The 19,556-nt window shown below is 39.4% G+C and overlaps 1 protein-coding gene across 2 annotated transcripts in view; it reads right to left on the bottom strand.

Moving 5' to 3' along the window:
• The window catches only part of slc39a11 (solute carrier family 39, member 11), a 237,177-nt gene that overhangs the window by 97,762 nt on the left and 119,859 nt on the right, over window positions 1–19,556 (bottom strand). Inside the window, exon 5 of one of the 2 annotated variants that reach the window (XM_014021884.1) lies at window positions 3,275–3,416. In XM_014021884.1, the coding sequence (XP_013877338.1) occupies window positions 3,275–3,416 (142 nt within the window). The remainder of the gene's footprint in view (window positions 1–3,274; window positions 3,417–19,556) is intronic. The other variant, XM_014021885.1, reaches the window with a different exon arrangement.

Genomic DNA, 19,556 nt, shown 5'->3' with positions numbered 1-19,556 from the left:
ACACAGTTAACTGGGTGACTGTTGATGAACCTGTTAATATTAGAACTGCTCATGTATGGTCAATCGGACTGTAGTACAATATCCACAAACCCTCACAAAAAAAAGACCTGAAAAAGACATTCTAAAAACAAATACATGTAGATCCGGTAYAGTCCCACCCCTTTCTCCTAAAAAACATGAAGAACCCAACAAACAAAAAATCCACACATTTGTGCTGATACTGGGGGGTTTAACTCCCTGTCTGGACTCCCGCCACAACTAAATAACAATAACAAAAAAATATAAAAACAAAGGGGTTCCCTTACTTTAAAATATTATTACTGTTTATGCTCCTTGCTGCACTGATAAATAAAGCACTAACCAAGATCTGGACAGACCCCCTGTGAAACTCTCATACATAGAACAAAAAGAGGAATGTTGTCCCTCTGAATAATGTCTAAAATTAAATCAAGATATAACGCGGGACATAAATTTGGAAGGTTCATTACAACCTGACAGTCATAATRGATCRATGAGAGKTGGACCTGCGGGTCAACGCCGGTCCTCGCTGTCCGTCGCCGAGATGATTTTCTTTTTAACGYAGTCCATTGCTTTATTGGCATCCAGGAATTCCTTGTTTTCTCCCCCATGAGAGATGCGGAGCCGTGTAGGAAAAAGCAAGCCATAGCGAACATCTCGTCAGTTGCGAAGGAGCCTCCTTACCTCCGTAAACGCCGCCCGAGCCCTGGCCACAGCTGCCGTGTTGTCAGATGTGATGATGATCGACGCCTCCTTAAAACAAAGATGGCCGCGGGTCCGCGCCCAACGCAGTATTTCTACACATTCTTGATAATAGTGCAGCTTAGCGACAATAACCCGCGGCTTATCGYCTGACCTGTTYCCACCTGGAGAGCGATGGGCTCGGTCAACCAGTGGCTCTTTATCCATCTGYAGAACCTCTGCTAGCAGTTTTGCCACTGATGAAGTGGAGCTGGATTCTGGCGTCTCAGGAACTCCAATAATCCGCACTTTGCACCTTCTCATGCGCCCYTCCATATCGTCATACTTCTTTTTGAGCCCATCGACTTCTTCTTTCAGTTCCAAAATGGTGGTGCGCAGAGCAAACACCTCATCGGACCATGTTGACAAGCCGTCCTCCACCTCTTTAATGCTCTGCTTAAGGTGGTCTAAGTCAGCACGAAGTAGCATTGTGCCGTTAGCCACTTCAGGTCTCACTGCTTGTAGCTCTCCTTTAATAAGAGTAAAYTCTTCAGCCAAAGCYGCCTTTATTTCGGATTTGATCATAGCTGAGAGRTCGGTTTTTATAGCGGCAAGAATGTCAGACTTCAAGGAGAGTGCGTCCACCTCGCTGCAGGAGGGAGAGGGGGGTGCCGAAAGTCCAGTTTTAGCTGCAGTCTGCTCCGAGGCAGYGTCGGGCCTAACAGCCGCAGAGCTAGAATGTTTGCCTTTCCTCGAGTTTGTCGCCATTCTTCTACTTTTCCAGGCAACAATCACTCAGGGGTCGAGTCCGGACAGACCAAATGCTCAAAATAGCAAGGACATTTAGTAGAGAACCATAAAAGAAGCACGCGACACACGACTCACTCCTCCGCCATCTTGCCCCGCCTCCTCATGTTAAAGTTTGTTTTTGCCTGTAAACTGTAACCATGAGCCAGAAGTATCTGGTCTGTGGTTAAGAGTAGGGTTGGGCAGTATTTACAATTTCGATACCCCGGCGTAGCCTTTAGAAAATACCGTGGTATATGGTATTACTGGGGTGAGATTCTGTGGCGTATTGAGTCATTAACAATTAACAGAGAAACAGGTGCTTGTGAGAACTTACATGCATACAGCCAGAGAGAGGTGTTGGAAAAAGCTCAGCTGCTCTGACATTGTTGTCACTCAGAATGAGTTTGCCCCTTATTATGTTGAACAGATCAAAATAAGTCCAAGTACATCATTTTAGGGTTTTAAGTTTCAAAATAATCTGACTGTTGCCATGGTCATATCAATGCTGCTGCCTGCTTTAGCGAGGAATGTTTTTGTGCTGAAAAAGTTCATAGTAAAGTTTGTATTTCCTCATCTGCAGCAAGTATGAATATGGAGGACCAAATCTAATATAATTAAAAATTATAGCAGAAATATATAAATGATCCAATAAATAAATAAATACACTTAAAATGCACCAATTAAAGTGAAAAGGAGAAAATTTTTTCCTTAGCTTAGTTCCAAAAATAAATATATTTTAGTTTATAATGTAAATTTTACTGTTTTTAAAAATGTATGTTTTTTTTGTACATGCATTTGTATCTCTTAAATGACTATATTTAATTTTTTTAAATAATTTTTCCCACAAGTCTTTATTTTTATGTGTCGCTTTTACATTTCTCTGTCTCCTATATTTACATTATCTTGTGCATTTCTGCCTCATTATGCAAATAAGGTGGGTGGTCTTTTTTGGGTCAGCTCCTCTTCAATTGGTCAACAAATAGAAAGGAGCAGRATCCATCTGCAGATCTACTGTGCATGCGTGTGCTGCCTCAGTTTAGTTTAAAGTTTAGTTTAAAACAAAGGCACAGGTTAGTGTTTTCCTCTTTGTCTTTGTTTATAAATAAACTTTAAACTGTAAATTAAACTGAGGCACTCCAGCATGCACAGTAGATGTACATCGAGCACATGGATCCTGCTCCTTCCTGTCTGTTGACCAACAGGAGAGGAGGTGACCCAAGGACAGCCTTCTTGCATAATGAGGCAGAAATGCTTGAGGTAAAGTAAAAACAGGAAACAGAAGTGTAAAAGCGACATATGGAAATAAAAAACTTTTATTTTTTAGACATCTAATTTTAACAGCTTACCTAATGAAAAAAAATATATATACATGACTGTGCCCTTTAAGTTTGTCAGTTGGTAATGTCTTCTTAAGACATCCCTAATATCAAACACAAAGCATTTTTTTCCATTTGAAGTTAGTAAAATACAGTACATACAAAGTTTACAAGAGGACAGATAAGATAAATAGAAAAAAGTGAAGAAGAAAAAAAAGAAAATCAAATTAGGACGGAGAATTCTGAATTAAAAGTAGCCATCAAAGAAGTTCAAGTGGGGTTTTCTCAGCCATACCGTTGATCTTTACACATCTTTAACCAACTTCTGAGCAAAAACATTCATTTTACTCACGGTGGCAAAACTGTTTGACCCCAATACCTACAGGTGCAAATTTTTATGCAATACAATTTCATGGCTGAAATCAAGCCCAAAACAATCGATGTGGGTATATGAAGGATGTGGGGCTTGCCTGAGAAAGGTCCAGCTCTACCTATCCTGATGGTCATCTCATCAGAGTCTATGAGTTGGGACGGCAAATCCTCTGTTTTCTCCTTGGCCAGCCTGGATTCAGGAAGCAGAGCCAAGGCAGTGTGGGGGTCACTGCCTACACCCTGATGAAAATAAAACAAAGCAAAAACAGAGAAACTGGTTGAAATAAAGTTTACACAAAGCAGATTTCATCAGTAGAGAAAGTTGATATTATCCAACCCAGAGGCTGTTCAGAAGCCTCTGAGTTTAGGTAATGTGTTATACCTAATAGGTTTAGGTAATGCTGTAACCATGTTTAGTTGAAAAGTGAAAGAAAACCATATAACACAAATGTAGCATAAAAGCTTTAACCATTCCAGTTGAATCCCCATAGGCCATTGCTTAAAATGAAAATTAATATTCAGTTCAGTGAACTGAGACATTAAAAATCTATCAATATAAGATATGGCCAAAAACATAATTATACTGCAGGTGCCTAATTTATTTAAATTAAATCAAACCATTTTTGTACTCATTTATTTCTGTACAAGGTCACAGGGGGGCAGGTGCATACCTACACCCTTCAATATGAGAGAGAAAAAGTCACTTGCCCATCAGAGATCTTTTCAGATTTTCTAAACATGGCAAAAAAAWATATATATATATAAACTGCAACATTCCAGTCTAAATCCACACCTCACCAGCTCTAATCAGCTCGGAACAGTGTATTATTAAAACAAATGTCAGTAATTATCAAAAAATCTTAATGAGTTTGTTCTAGCTGTACATTATAAAATTTCTAATTATTCTATTGTTAAAAAGTTTTAGAATAAACCCTACATGCTAAGAACTTGTACCACTATTACTGAAATTGATGCAATATTATGTTTTTTTTTTAACATCAGTGCTACTGACAGATACTTGTATAAGTGAGATTGACTGTGTTTATTAATTGGTTAAAAATGTGCCCTTTATGGAATTTTCCATTTAGGTTAAGGGTCAGCAGAATAGTGGGTGAATATGGAACCCATGGGCAAAACCTTATTTTAGCTCATTTACAATCAACCCCGTGTACAAATCATGGCTGGGCTGCTATGAGGATCAATCTCTGATTTAAATTAATTTAGATAATGAAACCATTGCCAGCCTGTTAAGGAGAGAAAAAATGTGAATTTTGAAATACTATTTTGTGTTTCTGAGTGATAGTGTGCAAGACTATTTTTGGTGGGAATTTGGGTTTGAGAGGTTTAAACACACATTATGCATGCTAATATAATGCTTTAGAGAGCATTTTATAGTATAATTTGGGCCTTGGTCTTTATATGTGCAGATTTTCTTTATGTGTTTGTGTGTGAAAGTGCAACACTGTTAGTATCTCTCTGGACCAATTCAAATCAACCGATCACCCATGTTCTTCTTTAGCTCACCTCCTRCATCAAAATCCACTTGGCTCACCAGTCTCTGACTTGATGATAAAACTAAGACTTTAAAACTCATTTCTATGACATTTATTCATTGTTTATATACCAACCAAAACTGCTCTTTMTGCTTAGCTCTACCTCTTCTTTCTTCTACCAATTTCAGTGCTTTGCACTGCTTTATTCATCTTCATATCACTCTGCTTACTATTCTATTCCTATTTCCTATTAACCAGTTACATTACCTTTTAGTCTAAATCTCCCCACCAGCCAACTCATTACACCTAATTACAGTCATCCACATGCAAGCAACAAGAGAATATCAATGAATCATTCTTTATTTCAGCCCTAACTGGTGTCAGGTGTGTTCGGCTGCTGAGTTATGCCTCCCGGTACCTCAGCTGATTAAAGTGAGTGTAGTTGGTCACAATTAACCCCAACACCTCTGCAATCATCATCAGTGCCAGTGTGCTCAACACAGATTTGCACAGTAATGGCATGCATATTTTAATACCAGCCAGTGTCTTTTTCCATAAATAGTAGTCTACTATCAGTGTCTGCAAAATACTTGACAATTAAAAACCAATCAGTGGTGAACAACTTTTGTTTTCACTTCAGTAAGCACAAATCTACTTATAATACTTGGAACGCAAAAGAATGGATGGATTTGACCTTACATAAGTAATTCATTCATCCTACGTTGCCTTAAACCAACTTGTAATTCATTATCACAAAAGGGGCAATACATTTGGAGATTATAAACTAATTATTGATGTGGTAGTAGATATGAATCCCTCACAAGACATCTCGTAAAAAATTGATAAAAATAGCAATAAATGTCTTATTTCTTGAGATAAAATGGCTTTAGTATAAAATTTTGGCATGAAAGGAGGCTGGCTATATGAATTTATTCAAGGGATATAAATTTTAGGCAACTTTTAAGCACCATTAAATAAATGTGAGAGCAGAAAGAAGTAAGATGTTCATTAAAGATACAGCTCTGGAAAAACAATTAAAAGGCCATTTTAAAATTATCAATTTCTTTAATTTCACTCTTTATATGCTTGAGTAAAATGAACAATGTTATTTTATTCTATGAACTACTGACTACTAACATGTCTCTGAAATTCCATGCAAAAATTTAGTATTTATTTGCAGAAAATGAGAAATGGTCAAAATGAAGACAAAGATGCAGTGCTTTCAGACCTCAAAATAATGCACAGAAACAACAAGACCAATGTTTGACCTGAAGAAGAGTTCAGAAACTAATATTTGGTGGAATGCTTTCCACCAAATACAGGAAAACTGTGCAGTGGTCTCTTTTTTTTCCAGAGCTGGATATACATTTGCTTAAATTGGTGTCATGACCAAAGAGAGTCAAGCCTTTCAGGCAGATGCTGCCAAATGTGTGAAAATAACACAGATGTTTGCTGGTGTAAATGGTGGCAGGAGGAGGAGAGAACCACAGCACCCGCTGGTGAGAGTGGGGAAATCTGAACTTCAGGAAAGAAGTGATGTCTACCTGGGTCAGACAAAGGATGACTAGATATCCCGAACTGTGTGGGACTGTCAAGCAGTTTTCACTCTCCCAGTGTTCCGTAAGTTGAAACAAAAAACTAGATACCGCATAGCAATAACATAATGACCCCCACACGCACAAATGCACCAGAAATCAGAAGTCTTTATTCCTAATAAATATGTTACTAGGTGCATCCCAAAATTGTAGTGGCTTGAGTGGGGGTCTTTTTTTTTTGGGGGGGGGGGGCATTGGTTGATCTGATGGATAGCCCCTCATCAGAGCTAAACAACAAAAGAAATCTGAAGCTCCTATGATGAAAAGATTCTGAGTTATAAGAATTTTTGCATGTCCTGACACCCACTTTTTCAGATAAATTGGGGGTCTGGGGGTGGGGGGCACTGATTGTTGGGCCTGATGGATAGAGCTTCATCAGAGCTAAACAACAAAAGAAATCTGAAGCTCCTATGTTTTATAGTTTTTGAGTCATAACCATTTTTGAATGTCCAGATACCACTTTTTCAGATAAATTGGGGGTCCGGGGGCATGGGGGGCACTGATTGTTGGGCCTGATGGATAGAGCTTCATCAGAGCTAAACAACAAAAATAATCTGAAGCTCCTATGTTCAACAGTTTGAGTTATAAGCATTTTTCATGTCCTGACACCCCCTCTTTGAAAGGAGCCCCCTTCTCAAATGCTGGGTCTATCATAAAACCGCTGGCTGGAGCAGTGTAGGTCGGACTCATCTACAGTCCTGCCAAATTTCTTGTTGATTGGTGCAGCCGTTTTTGTGGTACGGTTGACTGAAAAAACAAATCACTGAAAAAAAAAAAAACAGTACAAAAACAATATGACTCCCGCTTACGCTTCGCGTGCGGGGGTCATAATAAAGCAAAACAAATACTGGGAAAATGGTGAAGTCAGTTAAAGGTGATTCTCAGAAAGAAATATGCCAAACATTTTTTTCCTCAAGGGGAACACAACATGAAACAACACTGTTAAAGTGATTCACACAAAATACTCACAGCTCAGAAAGCTGCCTGTCAATCTATGGACAGACAGATAGCTGCAGAGAGCAGCTGGGGTGGCTGTGGCAGTGTTAGGGGAGTTGTCCTGTAACTGGTGGGTTGCCAGTTTGATTTAATCCTCTAACAGCTAAAGCTCAACAGAGCAAAATTTTTCATGTAAAAAACAAAATATTTGGTTATTATTCTTCATTAACCTTTTACACTTACAGATATGATTTAGACTGAATCAAATTAGGATTTACAAGATGTGATGCTACTCATTCACTTAAAATTCGATGAAGTTTAAAGAAACTGATTTAATGTATTTATCTTTTATGCATAAGTATCCTCTTTATTCTAGACAAGTTTTCTTTTTATCTTATTTTTTTTTCACTAACATTTTACAGAAAACGTTTGTGGACATTAATTAGAACAAGGCCTAATTTAATAACCTTTATATTTTTAATATAGACATTTAAAATACTTTTTGGTAAAATGTTTTTATGAGCCTTCGATAATTTTTCAGCCTTGAGGWTGCAAGTATGAAATGGCACAAGGATGGTATGGGGCCACCCTACTTGTACTTAAAAACTGTAAAAGTTAATAGATTGCCTTTCTTACATTTTTTTTCACCTGTTTATGTTTGTTTTTACTGAACAGTAATTTGGCCATTATATTGCTGATTATTGTAATAAAGCTTTTTGTCACCTTGTTATCTTGGAACTCCTCAAAACCTCAACAACTTGTGTCAGTCCTTATATGTTACACCAGGATGATCCATATTTCCATTCATAGGCTGCATTGTCTTTCCATTAATCCTTGTTGGGTCAGGCTCTGCTCAGAATGCCTGGGCCAATGTTTTGTTCCAGTCCAGCCCTGAATACAGGCAAACACTAAAGCATGAACTACGATTTCCAATTGCTGAAAAGACAACAAAGGGCAAATTTTYGCAAACAGTTTTTAGGTAAAAATAACTCACTCTCAGCATGTCTAGATCATCAAAGGCAGCTTCAGTCATTGTGGTTTTAATGTTCAAATGTCTAACATTATTTTTCTTTTATCACTATATTGTTTATGAGTTTAGTGCAACTGTGGGTGGCCAGTTTCTCAGAAACTTCCAGGTATACCTGCTCATTTCTGACAGCTCAGTTAAGTTCAAGTTGTGACTGTTCTGGGTTTTTATGAGTTTATTGCTATTTATTTTGATTAATTTAAGTTGGGTGCCAGTCAGGTCTCCCTCCTGACATATAGGATGTTTTAACCAGTTTATGGAGTATACTGTTATTTTATATATGATTTAGATTTAATTTGTAATTTAACCAATCACACAAGGACATGTAAATTATAAAAAATAACTACATACCCTTTTCAACTTTAACTGAATAAGTGACAAAAATATTTTAAACAAAGGAAGTGAGCACAGACAAAATGATTTAAAATTTTCAAATATATTATTTACAATAACAAAAAAATAGAACAATCAAATACAAAAACAATACAAAACTAATTATATCCCTCCCCCCAGTGTCAATATGTGGTGTTAAATCCACTGAAGTTCAAAGTTCAATTCAGCTTGGCTTTACAAGCAACTTGGTTTGACTTGGCTCCACAAGTACAAAAATTGGCTGGTTTAGATTAAACTCAACGCAAATTCTTCAAAGAAAAAAAAAACTCCCACAAAACTTACACACACACACACACCAAACTACACCCATAAAAAATACACCCATACAAAAACTCCACATCCCAGGAGTTTTTTGTAGTTGAGTGTGTTTAGACCGGTGTGATTAAATTTTATGGCTTAGTTTTGTTTTTGTTGGCAAGAGTTTTAACTGCACTGGGGAACGACGCGACGTGACGAGGCTTTTCGGTGTCGGTTCCAGCAGACTTTTTTTTCTGTTTTGGTTTGGCTTCAGCAAGTTTTAAAATACAAAAACTCCACGATTGGTAATAGTTGTCCTCAGAGGGATTAAACACCTCATTGTGGATCAATGTAACGCGGGTATAGGAGAGCTGCTGCACACTTGGGTTCTGTCATCTAGTGAACAAACACACTGACTGTGAGCGCGGACGGCTTTTGAGRTGATGCACTGYGGCTCTACGCAGGTGATCACAATAAATAATCAGTGTTGGAAGTGGGGACAAAGACTATAAATGATTATGAATGAACTCAAGGCAGAGGACACTTCGATGTTGTTTCGAAGTGTGGTGGAAACTAAAAAGAAAAAAAAAACAATTCACTAATTTAATGGTGCAACCCCAGGTTGCCACAAAGTTATTCGCACCAGTTTCCTAAAACAGATAAAATGGTTTGCACCTCTCTCCAGGAGGAATTTGCAAGTTCCACCTCAGCTCAGTCAATCCACAGACAGCAGTCTGCTGACGTCAAAAGCACTTACATGCAAAACTCTGTGTCACCCGCCTGGACCCACCGCTGGGGTGGATCAAAATGTGGTTGCAACTGGAAATAAAAACACATTTGGCCAAGGATTAATCGACAAGAACCACTTAAAGGCACACCTGTGGAGAATGGGCCAAAAGAGGCTGGGTACTCAGTACTGCCATTCATAAATAATAGTTGGAGTCCATACCCCCCATCTGAAGGTGCAGAGAAGCTTCTCATCTGCTGGGGAAAACTCCATTGCACAGGCACCAAGCTGGGAAGCCATAAGTAGGCCTACACCAGGCCAGCACCTGTTACCATGTGCATACTGGCATTTTTTTAAAGGAAAGCACACTATTATGAAATCATAATACTGAGTTTAACTTTTTGTTTTAATAAAAATAAATTACATTTTTTTTTATCTCCCCATGCATGTGTTGGTTATGTCCAGGTACTCCGGTTTCCTCCCACACATCAAACATGCATTTTAGATTAACTGGTAACTCTAAATTGCCCCTGGGTGGGAGTGAGAGTGTGAATGGTTCCTTATCTCATTTCTCTCTATGTGGCGCTGTGATGATTGTGACCTCACCAGTAACCCCCACCATCCTGAAAAGAAAATGAAGATAAAGGAAAGTTGATGGGTGGATGGATGTTTTATTTCTACAGTGTTGAAAACTTTGAGGTAAGGTGTTCATCAAAAGTAAATGACAAGAGTACCTTTATAATAAAGGCATCAGTGTTCCTTAAATATGACTTTATTAATCACTTGGGGAAAAGTGACTTTGACAAGATATTAAAACAAGAGGGATAACTAAATTTTAATTAATGCTCATGCTTTAACACTTTAATAATTTTATAGATGAAATAATTTCAAACAGCAGGCTACTTAGAAAGAGACCATGTTAGTATAAAACTTGGGTTTTGTTTGTATTTTGACTACATTTGCTCAATTCCTTTGCAGTTGAAATGTAAATTGATTTGGAGTCCAGTTATACCAGAGTTCCAGTTTCTTGTTTTTTTTAACAACAAACAAACTTTAAAATAAAACCCATGAAAATGAGCACCAACTTATCTTCATTAACAGTCTGAGGTTAGCAATTACATGCTACACAATAAATAAGCATTATAATTAGGTGTTTTTTCAAATTTGGCAAACTTGATGAAGACATGGCATGTATATTCATTAGTAAATCATTACTGGAATAATGTGTAAAAGTGAAGAGAAAAAGAAAACATACTTTCTACACCGTGAATCATCCAGCACTGTTTGAATCACAGATGATCTAAAAGCAGGTTGAGAGCTTAAAAAGCTTCAGTGTGCACAGACTGCAGAGTATGCAAAGTGCATCTCATTTTTAAATGAACTGTTATTGTGGGAATTGAAAAAAGTGGTGCATAAACAAATGTCTGCAAAGTTCAAGCAGATCACAGATCTCTTTTGCAAGGAAGGCCGGGGTCTGAACACAACCTAACATGCATATTTTAGAATAGAATAGAATAGAATAGAATAGAATAGAATAGAATAGAATAGAATAGAATAGAACAAAAATAGCCTTTATTGTCCCGCAGAGGGGAAATTCAGGTGTCACAGCAGCATCCGTACAGAGGTTCACACACTAGTTAGTTTACAAACTATAGATAGTGCACACCAAACAAAAAATAACACTGACTAGCCATGATACCACTAATAATAAAAAATATAATATAAAGAATTGTGCAAGGATAGGAAAATATTTTTTTTGTTTTAGAGACAGTAGACAATCAGAATCCAACATTAGGAATCAGAAATTGCCTATTTTCAGTGCAAAACAGGCACTGTATTCAGTGCCTGTTTTGTTTCAACAAACCAATAACTGTAAAGTGRAGTATCACAATGTAGACAAGAAACACAGATGTGCAATTACAGCAGAGTATTAGTGCAAATGATTGTTCAGTTGAATAATGACAATGAATAGTAACAGTACAAATGATTGTGCAGCAGCAGGTGTGTAGACACTTATTGTGATTTTTGTAAACATTTATTGTGATTTTTGTAAGCGCTTGTGATTTTTGGGCGTGGTGCTGGTTATAAAGTCTGACAGCTGCTGGTAGGAAGGATCTGCGATAATTCTCTTTTGTGCACCTCGGATGCAGCAGTCTGTCACTGAAGGAGCTCTCCAGTTCAGCCACAGCTTCATGCATGGGGTGGGAGACGTTGYTCATCAATGTTGTCATTTTAGTCAGAGTTCTTCTGTCTCCCGCCACCTGCACTGTGTCGAGGGGGCATCCCAGCACAGAGCTGGCCTTCCTGATGAACTTATCTAACTGCTTGCTTCCTCTCAGCTGCAGATAAGCTGCCACTCCAGCTAACCACTCCATAGAAGATAGCTGATGCCACCACAGAGTGATAAAATGTCTCCAGGAGCGCCTCCTGTACTCCAAAAGACCTCAGCCTCCTAAGCAGGTAGAGTTTGCTCTGACCCTTTCTGTAGAGAGCGTCCGTGTTGTGAGTCCAGTCCAGTTTATTGTTCAGGTGAACACCCAGGTACTTATAAGAGTCCACTATCTCAATGTCCACTCCCTGGATGTTCAGCAGTGTCAGTGAGGTGGGTCTGTGCCTGCGGAAATCCACCACCAGCTCCTTGGTTTTAGCAGCGTTGATAAGGAGGTGGTTCCACTGGCACCAGTACACAAAGTCCTGAGTCCACTGTCTGTACTCTGAGTCATCCTCACCTGTGATGAGACCGACTATGGCAGAGTCATCAGAGAACTTCTGGAGGTGGCAGCTTAGGGTGTTGATGGTGAAGTCTGCAGTGTAGAGGGTGAACAGGAATACTGTCAGCACTGTTCCCTGTGGAGCCCCCGTACTGCAGACCAGTGTGTCTGAGACACAGCCATGTGTCCTCACATTCCAGGGTTTCCCCTAGGATTTTTTTTTAACCGTGGTGGTGGTGGTGGTGGTGGTGGGCTCTCTTTTTTCTTTCTTTTTTTTTTTTTGGGGGGGGGGGGGCGCAGAGATATTTAATTATAAAACATGATTTATTTTATGCTAATCTGAATCAGTTTAGTGTATTTTGTAAATATACTGTATTTGACAGTTTTGTAGGCATGAACACAATTTTGAGTTTATTTAAAATAAACCTGCTTCTTATTACTTCTGTAACATGTTTAAAATGAGAAAATAATATCAATAAAAATCCTCAAACCATGTCCTGTTTCCACAAATTGTCTTTGTAATACTTCAGAAGAACTCTTAACTCTTGCAGATATAAAAGACAACAGTTAAAAATGCAACTATCCATGCACCACGATCAGTTGCATGTAGGGGAAACCCTGCATACTGTGGGCGGCCAGTGATGTAGTCCAGAACATTGATCTATATAACTGGATTGGACATCACGTGACTTATCATGCACTGCACAGGTGCCATTGCTATGCATTGAGTTTTGACTCGGGAACATCCATGAATGGTGGTAAAAAGGGGATGCAGCAGACAGTCATGCAAAGAATATCAAAAAGGGATGCAATATTCTGCCCTAAATTGTCAACACTACAACAACAAGACCACAAGATCAAGGTTATCACATTTTACAGGTCATTAAAATATTTTTTATTTAAAAAAATGTTGGAGATGTGGAAAGTAGGTTAGTTATGCTAGCTTGATTTTGACAACCTTATGTCGGGTAAACCAATGAAAAGACAAGTTTGTTGTTCCAACAAATTATTATACTTTTTATTAATATTGTTATTATGTTAGGATAACATTGTGAGAGGTAAATATAATGCACAATAGTAAAATTACCATTACTACTTCTAGGCTGAACTGTGTAGAAATTACTGGTACTGATGTTCTGTCCAGTCAGAATATGGTATATCCTGTAGTTTGTGATTATATATCAGAGTAAAACCTCCGTAACTTTTTTTTCCTCCCCCGTACATTTCATAAGCTAAGCGGTGGAGGGGCCGACCACATTTATTTTATGACCAGCTGGAGGAGTTTGTCTTTAGTCACTTCAGCGCGAGTGAAGAACCAGGAAACAAATGCAAAATTAGAATTATATATATTTGACACAGATGACTCTTAGTTTTATGTGACGGGAAGGGGCTTCTACTGTAAATATGTTAGCAAAAACCTATAATGAAAAGTTCCCAGACTGCTTAAAGATTTATCTCTTGAGCAAATATATATTTTTTACATATCACAACATCGACAATTTTCTCCGCTTTTATTTAAGCCATATTCTATAGAAATCAGATAAGAAATGAGGGTGCTATAAATATTTTTGTGACGGATTGACACGCATCCTGCACTGAAACTTTACCGTTTTCTTGGCATAATTCAATGCATGGCAATGGCTCCTATGACGCCGCATCACTAGCTGCAGCAGCTATAGGCGATGTCCAATCCAGTAATATAGATCAATGGTCCAGAATCCACTGGGACATGTGGTGGTCCATTCCAGACAGCACCAGCTTGTCCCTCAGGAATCCTGGCTGGAAGGTGTTGAAAGCACTGGAAAAATCAAAGAACTTGATTCTCACAGTGCTTCCAGGCTGCTCGAGGTGAGTCAGAGCTTGGTGCTGGAGGTAGATGATGGCATCATCCAACTCGATGCCAGGCTGGTAGCCAAACTGCAGCAGATCCAATGAAAACCTCACTAGGGGGCATAGATGGTTGAGGACCAGCCTTTTGAAGGTTTTCATTAAATGTGACGTCAAGGGCCACTGGCCTGTAGCTGCTGAGGTCCTTCAGATGTTTGGTCTTAGGCACAGGTACCACACAGGAGGTCTTCCATAGCTGTGGTACCTTCTCCAGCTTCAGGCTTAGGTTGAATATAAATCCCATGATGCCACACAGTTGATCTGCACAGCACCCCAGGAGCCTGGAGCTGATGACATCAGGACCTGCAGCCTTCCGCACTTTGATTTTCTGCAGCTCATTCCTCACCTGAAGTGTTGAGAGGGACAAGATGGAAGAGGATGAAGAAGACTGTGAGATGGAGTCCTCTTGAGTGAGTGAGGGTGATGATGGTCGGGAGCTCAGAGATGTGAAGTCTTGATGCTGTGGGTTATAATCCTCTGAGGTGAGGGGAGTTGGAGGTGCAAAGCCTTGTGAAGGGAAGCCAGCAGTGGATGGAGGTGGCAGCAGAGGAGACTGGGCTGGGGGAGGGGTGGGTGAATGATCAAACCTGTTAAAATGCTGGTTCAGGTCATTCACCCACAACCTATGCATGTTTTGTTTGTAAACTAAATCTCACAGCAAGAAGGACCCTTGGTTTGATCCCTGGTTTGCACCTGGTGTCTTTCTGTGTGAAGTTTGCATGTTGTCATCATGTTCATATGTGTCTTCTCCAGGTACTCTGGTTTTCTTCCCAAAGTCAAAAAACATTCATATACGGCATGTTGATTGTATCCTGTGTCTTCGTCAGAAAAACTGTCACCAGTTAACATTTGCACCTTTGCGATTACTGTGATTAGTGCTGCATAATAATTATGTATTTTTGAGTGTGATGCATTGGTGCATACATGTGATCCCATAACAACAATGGCAGAAGGTGATACGAAGCAGCTCTGAACCCAACTTCTGCTGTATGGAACTGGTTTGGCTTCCTAAGGTCTGACCTTGAGCAGATCTGGACCATGTGCAAAGTGTGCAACTTGTTTTATCACCTGAAATATTGCCATAAACTGGTGTACGATGAAAGTCGCAAGATACGAACTGAGGGCAAGTTGGCTATAACAAACTCTCCTCCAGCAAATAGTGAAAAAAAAACCTACTCAGTCAATAATTAGATTAGATTAGAAAGATCTTTATTGTCATTGTACAGAGCACAATGCTTTTGGTAGTGACCGAAAGAATGAGATCGCGGATACAAGCGGCCAAAATGAGTTTCCTCCGCAGGATGTCTAGGCTCTCCCTTAGATAGGGTGAGAAGCTTGGTCATCCGGGAGGGACTCAGAGTAGAGCCGCTGCTCCTCCATGCTCCTTCATGCCTCCTGGACGACTCCCTTGTGAGGTGTTCCGGGCACGTCCCAATGGGAGTAGACCCAGAGGAAGACCCAGGACACTGGAGGGACTATGTTTCTCAGCTTCCCTGGGAACACCTTGGGATTCCCCCAGAGGAGCTGGCCCAAGTGGCTGGGGAGAGGGAAGTCTGAGTCTCTCTGCTTAAGCTGCTGCCCCCGTGATCTGATCCTGGATAAGTGGAATCAAACAGACCTAACATTCAGTTGATCCCTCCCGAGCTACATGTCTGCCTCAGCCTGGCCCCGGACCACACTCCAGAGAACCTGCTTTGCCTCTGCCAGGCCCCAGGTCAAACTCTAGTGTTCCAGCTACACCTCAGTCGGTTCCTGGGCCGACCTCCGGAGCTCGAGCTTCACCTCTGCCAGTTCTCAGGCTGTCCTCCAGAGCACCGGCTTCGCCTCGGCCGGTTTCCAGGCCATCCACCAGAACTCCGGCTTTGCCATGGCCGGTTCCCAGGCCATCCTTCTGAGCACCGGCTTCAGCTTGGCCAGTTTCCAGGCCATCTTCCAGAACTCCAGCTTCGCCATRGCCAGTTCCCAGGCCATCCTCCAGAGCGCCTTCCCTGCCTTGGTTGAGCCTCCCACCATCCTCCTGAGCTTTTCTTTTATTCCTAGTTATGCCCTTGTGCTATCCTTTATTATTTTTTACTCTGTTTATCTTCCCAGGTCTTCTACCTGTCTAATTGTTGTTCTCTGCTTTTGCTTCTTGCATACATGTAAACTTGTACGGATTGTCTGTAAGTTATAAGGATTTTACGTCATTTTGCAGGTATATGGGCATATAGTGCAAGCTCGCGAATTTTTTCAAGTCTTACGGATTTTTTCAAAACCTCATTTTCAAATTTATCTAACATGTCAGAGCCTGTAGGATGATTTAAAAACGAATAAATAACACCAAATAGCCATCTTCCAACCTGTTCTGCCGCTAGAAATAAGTTTGGAACTTTTTCTGCTCTCCTTTCCTCCTGCTTCGCAGCAGGCGCTTTTATGTCCACAGCCAACAGACCCCCCCATCCCGCGGGTGCGAGTTGTACGGATTTTTTGCAAAATTTACTGATTTTTGAGGGTCTTCATACAGGTAAATGTCCGAACATGTATGTTCTTGCTTTCCTTGTCCTGTTGGTTCTCTCCCAAATCTTGTCCTTTATGTTGTTGTTTTTGTCCCTGGCCCTCCACCATTTGTCTGTCTGTACCCCCCACCCTCCGCCCTCCCGTGTTTGTGTTTTCAGTCTTATCGTCAGGAGATGATCTTTAGAGGAGGRTACTGTTAGGTCTGTGTCTTCTCTTTGTCTCCCTTTTTATCTTTCTCCCTCTAGTTTTCTGTGTTCTCATTACCATCTTTTCCTCAATTCAACTCTGTCTTTTCCTGATTCATTCTCACAACTGTTTGTACTCAGTAGAGAGCCAGCTGTCTCTACTTTCCACTAAACCAGTGGTCCCCAAACTGCGGCCCGCCTCCGCATTTGGTCCGGCCCACAGAACAATACCAGAGAGCATTTAGTTTTTTTTTCATATGTGTGTATTTGTATTTGATTATTAATTTGGACTTTTGCAATAAAATGCTCCTTAGTCATGAACTATTTTCATTATTAACTATTATTAGTTAGTAACTATTTCATACATACACGCATATAACGTGACATTCTGTTCCAACCTTCTGCTGTCTGTGCCCCTATCTGGCAACCCCCAGAAAAAAATCCTAAACCCGCCCCTCTCAAAGAGAGAACGGAATAATGGCGAAAAGATTAGGGAAGAGGAAAATTGATTCAGAATGCAGGGCATTTAAGCTTCAGTGGACAAACAATTATTTTTTTGTTCATCTGTCAAGGGGCGGTGGCGGTTTTCAAAGAATACAATCTGCAGCGACACTATGAATCCCATCACAAAGACAAGTATGATAGCTTGCAAGGCCAAATGCAAGCAAACAAACTCTCAAAGCTAAAAGATGGACTGYTAGCTCAGCAGAGTACATACTGTGAAGAACCCAGAGAGGGTTATTTGTTTGTGCTTTCTGGAAAACAATATTTTTTTTACATTTAGGCACTCCTGCAATAGTCACACTTTTTCTGTTACAAACTGACTCCAGCCCCCCACCAGAGAAGGGAAAAGTTATGTGACCCTTACAGGGAAAGGTTTGGGGACCCCTGCACTAAACCCTGCTGCTATTTAAACGGTTCTCTTTCACCACTTCGTCATCTGTTGGTTGCATGGTTCTGTCCCGGTTTCCTCCCTTATCCTCCTGTCAMTTATTTTATAATTTGTTTTGCCATCACATTGGCCTTTAACTTTAATAAACTATTTTTGTTTATTCTTTGAGTTTGCCTACATTTTGGGTCGGATCTTGCCTCCAGCCTTACAATAAAAACTTTAAGGTGGAAACATTTTTCAAAGTTTACATGTGTAATAAAATGTTGAACTGAATATGTCTGAACTGAAAAAGAGAATCTGCTCATGTCTTCCAATTGAGTTGAAAAAGTTAAACAAAACTGATAGTTAAAGAAATTCAAGTCAAAATTTCAATCAAAAATACACTAAAAATATGAGATTAAATTTTCCCCTTGTAAATGTTCCTCATTTGTTCTCACAGTGACAATGCTTTCACCTGCTTTTAATTCAAATTTCTTCATTTCAACTAAAACTTCCACAGAAATTGCATGCTTTAGAAAAGTAACAACTGAAAAAGTACAACATTAACAAATAAAGCACTTCACACAGTTTTGTTAAAAAAAGAAAATTAGACTAAAAGACAAAAGTGAAAAAAATCCTATTCTCTGAGCTGTGAATTAAATTCAATCTCTTTTTTTGGTCTTTGGTTATAACTCTCACTGGTGGTAATAAGGTCTATGAGAAGTAACAAACCTTGAAAAAAAAAAGAGAGAAGTGTGCTTATAATAAAAAGTACAGAGAGACAGAGCCTGACATTTGTACATTTCATGCCATCATAAGCCTTTAAGCACAGCCTGACCATCAAATTTAAAGGCTGCTAAATTGGACTCCATCAGTTGTGTCCTATGACTGAAAATATTTAAACCTTATTACATATGTGGTTATGTGAGCTAGATAGTTGATGTAGTGAAATAAAAATCTTAAATCTGCTGTAACTGATTTTCACAATAATATGCTAGTTTAAAACGTACAGAAAACAATTAACAACAATTATAAAAAAATTATATGGATGCCAAGAGCAGCTGTTCTCTGCATATACATTTTTCCCATGGTTTTCTCACGATAATGACACATCACAAAATAACTACCATTTCCTTACATTAATTTCACAAAAAGTTTTCTCAAAATAACAAGTTATGATTTTCCTCTTGTGCATCATTCGGTAACCATGAAGACTTCTCCACGATCTGACATTTTCAGCCTGAGTTTGTTCTTGGCAAGGTTTTTAAGACCACTAAGAAATTGGCCATGACCATTCAAGAAAAGATCATCATCTTGTTATTTCAATAAAAAACTTAATGTAATCTTGTGATAATGGAAAAAAAATCTCATTATCTTGAGAAAACAGTTATCTTTATTTTGTGCCAACGACATATTAACTCACTATCTCAGAAAAACCATGGGGAAAATAAATGTGGAAAATGTCTGCTTTTGGTTTCTGTAGCTTTATTCCATACAATTACTTAGTGTTTTATTGTTTATTGTACAGTCATCCATGAGGTGCATGAGGAGAGGGAGGTGCGCATGAGCTGCCAGACAATTATATCCATGCACTCTGGCTCTGTCCGCCTGTCCAGAGGTTTTGGGTCCGGGTATGTGAAGATTTGTTGAAGTGTTTGAATTGTTATATTCCACCCTCTCCGTCTGTTTGCTTATTGGCTGTCTTAGGTGATGTCACTATAGAGAAAAACACTTCTCATATGATTTCCACTGCCTTATGCATTGCAAAGAAAACCATACTCTTAAATTGGAAAAATAAAAATGATCTTAGCATTAATCAGTA

The sequence above is a fragment of the Austrofundulus limnaeus genome, unplaced genomic scaffold (assembly GCF_001266775.1).
Source record: "Austrofundulus limnaeus strain Quisiro unplaced genomic scaffold, Austrofundulus_limnaeus-1.0 Scaffold309, whole genome shotgun sequence".
Classification (NCBI taxonomy): domain Eukaryota; kingdom Metazoa; phylum Chordata; class Actinopteri; order Cyprinodontiformes; family Rivulidae; genus Austrofundulus; species Austrofundulus limnaeus.
The sequence above is the reverse complement of the archived record's forward strand: the minus strand, read 5'-3'. Positions and strand labels throughout refer to the sequence as shown.